The 8320-nt window shown below is 52.2% G+C and overlaps 2 protein-coding genes across 2 annotated transcripts; both read left to right on the plus strand.

The window, feature by feature from the left end:
- Positions 1 to 3623: 3623 nt before the first annotated feature.
- LOC136373698 (avidin-like) lies at positions 3624 to 5047 on the plus strand. The gene is made up of 4 exons (XM_066338657.1): positions 3624 to 3763; positions 3847 to 4060; positions 4458 to 4578; positions 4904 to 5047. The coding sequence occupies exons 1-4, from the start codon at positions 3692 to 3694 to the stop codon at positions 4932 to 4934; spliced, it is 438 nt and encodes a 145-aa protein (XP_066194754.1). The 5' UTR covers positions 3624 to 3691; the 3' UTR covers positions 4935 to 5047.
- A 2306-nt stretch (positions 5048 to 7353) lies between these two features.
- Positions 7354 to 8320, plus strand: LOC136374282 (avidin-like). The gene is given in 5 exon segments (XM_066339581.1): positions 7354 to 7614; positions 7616 to 7667; positions 8090 to 8155; positions 8158 to 8209; positions 8287 to 8320. Coding segments are annotated over 5 exon segments (465 nt in total).

The following is an 8320-nucleotide window of genomic DNA, read 5'->3' on the forward strand; positions in this document are numbered from 1 at the left end:
CTTTTTGCCTAGGGCTGGGCATCTTGTTTCATTTTCCTCCTTTCTGTGCCAGCATAGCATTTGGAGGTTGCACCAACGTCGTTAGGGAGGGGTGGGGATTAGGGAGGTCTACTGCCCTTCCTGTTGTGTTCCCAGACAGATGGTGCAGAGAACTGTGACTTTTGATGGATTCCTTGGTCAGTGCTGAGTCACAGCCCCTGCTCCAGCCTCCCTAAGCAGTGGGACACATATCCTGCATGTGTTGGGCCAGCATGGCCCCTTTTGTGGCATCAGGAAGCAGTGGCATGAGGACCAGCCAGGACAGCACTTCTCCCTCCCCAGGCAGAGCAGGACAGAGCTGGGAGTGCTGGCTACTCCTCCCTACCAGGGGTATGTAGTCAACCGTACCCATACAGACAGCACAGCCAGAGCACAGACAGCCAGAGCACAGACAGCGCATTCCAGAAAATTGGAATGGGATGGCATGGTGTGGGATGACTCTGGATGGCATTGCCAGGCACAACAAGAGCATACAGTCTGTTAGACAGCATGGCACAGCACAGCCAAGGTGTGCAGCCCCTCAGCCTGCACCCGTGAGAGCACAGCACGGCTCGGCACAGCCAGACTCTGCCGCAGGGCTGCCCTTGCCTCCCCGGATGCAGCACCACGGGGCACAACAGGGCCAGGGCGAGCAGCAGCAGCCCAGGGTCCCCGTGATGATGGCAGTGGTGCCTGTGTGTGGTGCTTGGACTCTGCCTGCACTGCTGCCCCACACACACTAGGCCCCTTTTGTATAGAAGAGGGGCCTGAGTTTCCTGTTAAGGGACACCCATGGGGTAGGATAGCCCCGACCTCTCTGTGGATGCATGCGGGACCTGTGCAGGGCAGGCACAGGGAGCTCACCTGATCTCGGATAGAGCTGGACAGAAAAAGAGCATGAAGGACATCACAGGGTAGGTGGTGGAGCTCTATGAGCACCACAGGTAGGGCAGGGCATTGCTGAGGACATCACAGTGAAGGACAGGAGGGCCCTGAGGACACCACAGGAAGGACTATAAGCTCTTTCTGTTCACTTTAGAGCTTAGTGTCCCCTAAATCCTTAGCAGGCTTTAGGACTGGGATGGGAAACAGTCTATCCTCCTTGATGTGAACATTCTTCCCCCACTTGTCTGTCTTGGGAGCTGGTGCAGGCAGGGGATCGCCACGGTGGCCCAGGGCTGTCAGTGGGTGACAAATGGCCTTTTCTTCACTCCCCAGGGGAGTGTTCCTGCAGCCACATGGGTAGAGAAGTAACAATGTCCAGGAAGCACAGGTTGTCCTGGATGCAGCATTCCCAGAGCCGCCGGTGTCATCCTCACACGGCAAAGCCCACAGATGATGGAAAGGGATGGAGATGTAGTCCCTTAGGGTCACCATGCAAGGTTGGTGGGACAGGGGTGCCTGCACACCTGGGTGAGGAATATCTGGGCTTCCCACCTCCATTTGTCTTCTGTTGGCAGCTTCCAACAATAGCAGTGATGTCTCAATCCAGCTGGCAAGGAACAAGAGCAGGCACCGAAGCCAGCACAGCTTCTGGCTGGACTGGTATTGTTCTGACGCATGAACACTGTTCCTTAACCCCAGGCAACGTGCCTTCCAAAGGTTGGAGTTCAGTCTGTATAAAGGGGTATTTCTGATTTCTCCTCCACTTTGGGCTCTATTAGCCTCAACAAGTCCTGTATCTGATGGGTTCAGCTTTCATCAGCTTCTGCATGGATGTACCTGAGGGCTGAAAGGACAGTTCTCAGTCACAGACATTTTGCCTGCACCACTGTTTTTAAAGGCTGACTCAACCCCAGTTTGGGCAGCAAGTTAAATTGTTAATTTATAGTTTCTTACTATTATTCACCAACCTTTATTTTTCACAACATCTTGAACATATATGGGTTTTAAACCACAGCCCTGCTGATTTTTAACTTCTTCAGTGCTTCCTGCTTTGGATTTCTTCCATGCCTGCTGATTGCCCCCATCTCCTACTGTGCCAGGGCTCAGGTATGGCATTGCATAATTTAGTCGTGGTGATGATTGCCAGCTCCAAACCATTTTGCTCTCTGATCTCTGGAGAGCATAAACCCCATGGAGAAGCCTCAGTGCTCAGCTGAGACCAGTCAAGAAATCTGCCTGCTTGAGCCTTGAGCTGGCCCCTGAAGCTGCAAGATAAGTCACAGGGATTGTTAAGTACAGGAAAAATAAAGACTATGTGAACAAAAAAAGAATATTGTTTGTGTGATGCTAAATAAACCTACATCTGTGAATGAGCTGTGGGCTGCCATCAGCAGCACGGAGACTTTGTGTTGTCCATCCACATGGGTCCAGTAGGAGCTCCCTGCCCGATGGTGATGGTGAGGGAGTGATAGAGTGGGGGTGATGAAGAAGGGATGATGTCTGCCCCTCCTGCCCCTACAACCTTCCAAGATTGACCTTATTTGTTATCTCAAGCACTGGCAATACTCTGGGCAGCACCTCTTTGCCAAAAACCAGTCAGAGCAAATGGCAACTATATGGGAAAACACACATTATTACACAGTTGATTTCTGAGACAGCAAACACTGGGGCAAGAATGTCCAGCGAACAACCAGCTCTCTCAACAGAGATCTCTTCCAAGCAGGTGCAAGAGGGCTGTAGGACTCCTGCAGGGAGGAGAGGGGGGTGTAGAGATGCCATCAGCAGAAATACATGATGCTTTCCAGCCTGGATAGAAATGAATTTTACTGTCAGAGAGAAACGAGGGCTCAAATGTGAAATTTAAGAGAAAGCAAAGACCGAGAAAAAAAAAAATTGTTCATTTTTGAGACGTTGCAAAGAGTTGCCTTGTCTCCACTTTACAAAAATTACTATTTTCTGGTGAATAGACTCTATCAGCTTTTGCTATGATGACTGAGGGAACTAAAACACGTATTTTAGGAGACTGCCTTGAAAACCATTTAGAAATGGGTGAGAAACTCTGGGCTGAATCCATTCACTTCAGCCTCCCTGACCAGCAACAAGTATAAGGGGAATTAGAAAAATATGTTTTTAGAGCTGTCTAAGAAGCTCTGTGTAAATACTTTTGTTGTTATTAATCCAATGCCACAGATATTCAGTGAATGTTTGCTTTTTATTAACTAAATAATTTCCTTCCATCACAAACCAGTTTGTAATAGCAACAGCTCAACATGCATGTCAGACCTTCGTTAGACCCACCAGTATTGGGCAGGGAAGCTGAGTCCCAAAAGAATCTGAGTGGCAGGTGGGCCTGCAAGAGCATGTCTGGGTGAGGAAGAGCAGGGTGAGGTGTATACTGCAGTCAATCATGAGCTCACCAGGGTTAAGGATCCTCAAGACCTGGGCACAGATCTCATGTGGCAAATGAGTGACAAAATGGACAACAGCTCCAGAAAGGGGTTTTCCCCACTGAGCATTTCCCGGCAGCCACTGATCAGCAGGAGTCAGACCTTCTCTGCAAGGTGCCAGGGGAGCACGGAGGGACACTTTCAGCACACATTTCTGGGAATGTTTACTGCAATTACCCACTTGTACAGCTGGGAACCACAGATTTGGAAACACCCAGATTGCACAATGCCCTGGCCAGAGCTGCCACCCACAGCAATAAAAAGGAGAGGGAGCAGAAGCATCAGCAGAGATCTGCGAGGAGCACATCCCCAGGTACATCAGCTGTCTGCCTGCTGCAGAGATGGTGCAAGCAACTTCCTTCCTCCTCGTGCTCTTCCTGACCCTGGGGGCTCATGGCCTCCCTGCAAAAAAGGTACTGTCAGGGTGGGATGCACAGAGTGGGGTGGGCAGGGGGCTGTGGCTGCAGGCACCAGTGCTGAATATCCTGCTCTCCAGTGCTCCCTGACTGGGCGCTGGGTCAATGACCTGGGCTCCAACATGACCATCGAGTCTGTGAATGCAAACGGTGTCTTTGCTGGCTCCTACCACACGGCTGTGACAGCCACATCCAACGAGATCAAGGTGTCACCACTGCAGGGGTCCCAGCAGAAGGGCTATAACCAGAAGGGCCAGCCCACCTTCGGCTTCACAGTCAACTGGAGCTTTTCAGGTACTTCTTTCTTAGCCTCCTTATGGTACCCTAGATCCCCCCTGCCCTCCCTGTTTTGCTCTTGAAGTTTTTCTGCTCTCCCTGCAGTGTCCTTGCTGATTCCCTGCCTTCCCCTGCACTCTCCCCACTGCTCTCCCTCTCCCCATCCCTGAGGCTCGCCTATCCTTGTCTCTGGAGCTCCTTGGTTGCTGTCAGCTCCCAGTCCCGGGGTGCAGGAGAGGCAGCAGAGGCTGGAGCCTGCCCATCTCCGTGCAACACTGCCAGCTCTCAGAGCCCTCCTGCCTGCTTTCCCCATCTCTGCTGTCCCAGAGGCTGCAAACAGCAGAGGTCTACTGTCCCCTGTGCTGGGAAAACCACTGACCTGCCACCTCAGTCACCTTCTGTCCTGTCCCTACAGACTCCATCACAGTTTTCACGGGCCAGTGCTTTGTGGATGATGATGGAAAGGAGGTTTTGAAGACCATGTGGCTGTTGAGGTCACGTGTGGAGAACATCAAAAGTGACTGGAAAGCCACGAGGTGAGAGCCCCCTGTCCCTGCCCTGCACAGGTTCCCTGTGTACCCCTGAGGGGTTGCGGATGTCACCAGGTGAGTGGTTTAGGTTGCATACAGAGCCAGTCTCACAGGTGTTGACAAAAACAGGTTTAATATCTATTTTAAAAGCACAACTTAAAAAAGCTCGCTGGCAAGTTTCACTTGATTGCTTTGTGCATGCGTAAAACACGAAAATTACCAGCCCCTGGGGTTCTGCCAAGGTGCAAATGTGGTGGGAGAATGCAGGGATGGGGGTGTGTTTGGACACTGTCAGGTGCCTCCCTTACATTTCCTCCTCTGCGTCTTGCAGGGTCGGCAACAACGTCTTCACTCGCTTGTAGTCACAGGAGTGAGGGCGGCAGCGGGGGGTTCCCAGGCCGGCAGCAGTGCCGGGAGCATGGCCCCTGCTCCTGCAGCACTACCTGCTTCTCCCAATAAAGCTTTGCTACAAATACTCACAGTCTCTGGTCGTGTTGTTGCAAAATGTAGGATAAGTAAAATATTTCTTTAAAAGGTTTGTTCTTTGTTTGATCTTTTTATGCTTTCAAGCCTAAATGACAGGAAGGGAGATTAGTCTGTGAAACAGCAGCAAACAAGCTCTTTGCTATGGCCGGGTGTTACAAAGAGATATTACTTGGTAGAATTGCCTTGTTAAGATTTAGGTCTTGATGGACTTCAATGATCTCAGACCTGGATGGATGTGACAAAACTTGGGATGAACAATATATCACTGGAAATGGACATGAAGAATGCAGAATTTACAGGACATTTGGCAAAACTCCTAAGATAAGAAAAAACTAATAAAGACATCTGGATTAGCAAAAACTCAGTGCTGAATCAGCTGTGACTGGGTGAGGATAAATTCTGGCAGGGGCAGATCATGACTTATGACCCACTGAGTCGAGAGACCCACCAACCCAAGAGAAGAGTAAGGCTAACCCTGCAGATTAATTAGCATCAGATGCAAGAGAATTCTTAACCAATAGGAGAGAGAATAGCATTTAATAAGAGAAGTAAATAACTTGTAGCCAATGAGCATTAATGCCTTTGTTTGCTAAAATGTGTAAATAGGAAAATGTTTTGATAGTTGGTGTGCTTGATCTTTGGAGTGACCCTGAGGACTCAGGTTTGTGGAACTAAAATAAATAATCAATGTCTGTCTAGAGGTGTGTAATCATTGCCTTGTTATGCACCAGGTAGCAAATCCAATTTTTCGGGGCAACTGTCATGGCTCAGCACACACAATTCCAATAGTCCCCACGGTGTCCCACGGTGCCTTCTGTCACCTTACCCGAGGCCTGATGCACGTCCCCTGCTGTGAGCCTCCCTGGCACAGAGTCCTCCTTGGCAGCCCATTCCATGCCCCAGTCTTTGGGACCCCCAGGTGACCCGGGGGAACAGGAGCCCGTTCAGCCTGGAGCAGTGGCTGGTTGCCCATCTCCCACCGGGTGTCCTCTGGCAGGAGGCACTGCTCCGGCGGCCACTGCCCGGCCACAGCCCGCTCTGCTATAAAAGGGGCTGGGCGGGCGCTGGCAGCAGCGCAGGGGGAGCTCGGGCACACGCACAGCCACTGCCGCCACGGGAACCCTGGGCTGCTGCTGCTCGCCCTGGCCCTGTCGTGCCCCGTGGTGCTGTATCCAGGGAGGCAAGGGCAGCCCTGCGGCAGAGTCCAGCCGTGCCGAGCCGTGCTGTGCTGTCCTGGGTGCAGGGTGGGGCTGAGGGGCTGCACACCCTGGTGGTGCCATCCCCGCGGTGCGCCGGGAACGGCCAAGGGGCTGCCCGCACCTGCTGTGCTTTCTGGTGCTGCACTGCCGCGCTGTGCCGGCCCATGCTGTGCTGTGCCACAGTCTGCTGTGCCATACTGTCCTGTGCCGTGCCGTGCCACCCCTGGGGCACAGTGTACAGGGCTGACAGGGTTGCATGTTCTCTACTGTTATAAATGGTTAGAAGCCAATTCAAAATAACAGAATTTATTGAGCAATTTTCCAAAATCCAATTAAAAGGCCACAATAAAATTGGACAACATCTATCGAATGCTGGTGGGCAGAGTGACAGTAACAACGGTACCATCCAACCTCGACCACACACACTGGGTCTCGGCGTACGGTTTTTATACAGTTTATTTATCTTGAGGCTAAGTCTATTGAAAGTCCAAATATTCATGTATCTCTTCATTTCCAAGCGAGGTTTTGAAAGGGGTTTCCCGTAAGTATGAAAAGATGATTCAGGAGTCTTCCCAGATTTCTCCTTTGAGGTGCTGATTTGATCATCCTCCGGATCCCCTATCAAGATTGATAGCAGATGTCGAGCAGCTGTGAAGTGGAGGCCCATCCTTGATGAATGGGCTATCTCCAGTCCGGCCATGTCATTTCTGTTGCGAATGTTGTGGTTTCACAACTTGCACCACAGGTCTTGGAATCTCAGAGACACCTTGGAGTAGCTTTTTAATAGACCAGATTTTGATACAATATTATATGCACAAATTTATCCATTACATTTATCACATCTACCATGCCACGCAGTGCCATCCTGTGACACTGCAGCACACAACGTTTGTCTGCTCCTCTTGTGTCCAGCTGTGCCATGCCATGGTGCTGTCCCTGGGGGTTCCGTGGGTCACCTACAGCTGCAATAGGGGGATACCCAGTACTCCCAGCTCTGCTCTGCCCTGCCCTGCCCTGCCCTGCCCAGGGAGGGAGGGGTCCCGTCCCAACTGGTGCCCATGAGCTGGTGTCAGTTGCCACACAGAGGGGTTATGCTATGGTACATACATCCCACTGCTTAGGGAGGCTGGGGCAGGAGGGGGAGAGGGAACTGTGGCTCAGCACTGCCCAAGACATCCACATAACCCCTGGTCCCCAGTGTAACCTGCAGGGCCTGTGGAGAAATGAGCTGGGATCCAATATGACCATCTTGGCCACGAGCACAGCCAGGACCTTCTCAGGCTCCTACCACACTGCAGTGGCAGCCACCAACAAGCAGATCCTGGTGTCACCCCTGCAAGGGGTCCAGCAGCACCCTCAGTGCCAAGAGACACCCCATGTTTGGCTTCACCGTGTGGTGGCAGTTCTCAGGTGCAGCAGTGACAGTGATCCCCTGCCCATGCTGGGAGTGGGGACCCCCCACCTGGTGCCCCAAATCCCCAGCAGCACGCAGAGGAGCCCTAGCTGTGGGCATAGATGGGCCACACACACACATTCCTGCCATGGGAAGTGGTGGTGGGAGAGCTGTGGTGGGTTTCAGGGTTGTCTGGAAGAGGTGATGGGGGTGTCCATCTGTCTGTCCAAGGGGCATGGCAGGGCTGATGCACAAATCTCTGTTGGGTTCATATGGAAGTGGTCCATGTGGCCAGTCTGGCAGAGAAGTCCACCTCTCTGTTCATGGGGCATGTAGCAGGTGGTGTTTGTCTATCTGTCTGCCAGGAGCAGGTGGCCCAGGCTTCCCTGTCTTGAGGTGCATGCTTTCACCCCGCTCTGCCTCTCCTGAACCTTTCCAGACTCCCCCACTGCCTTTGTGGGCCAGTGCTTTGTAGATCACCATGGGAAGGAGACACTGGAGACCATGCGCTCCTGTGGGAAGAGGTCCTGTCACACAAAGACACCTGGAGAGCCACAAGGTGAGCTCTGCTCCTGCCATCTCACCCCACAGCCCTCCTTTCCATCCTGCTTACACATTTTCCCTGCTGACCTGCAGGGTCAGCACTTCCATCTTCACCCGCATCAAGTGA

The sequence above is a fragment of the Sylvia atricapilla genome, chromosome Z, assembly GCF_009819655.1.
Source record: "Sylvia atricapilla isolate bSylAtr1 chromosome Z, bSylAtr1.pri, whole genome shotgun sequence".
Taxonomy (NCBI): domain Eukaryota; kingdom Metazoa; phylum Chordata; class Aves; order Passeriformes; family Sylviidae; genus Sylvia; species Sylvia atricapilla.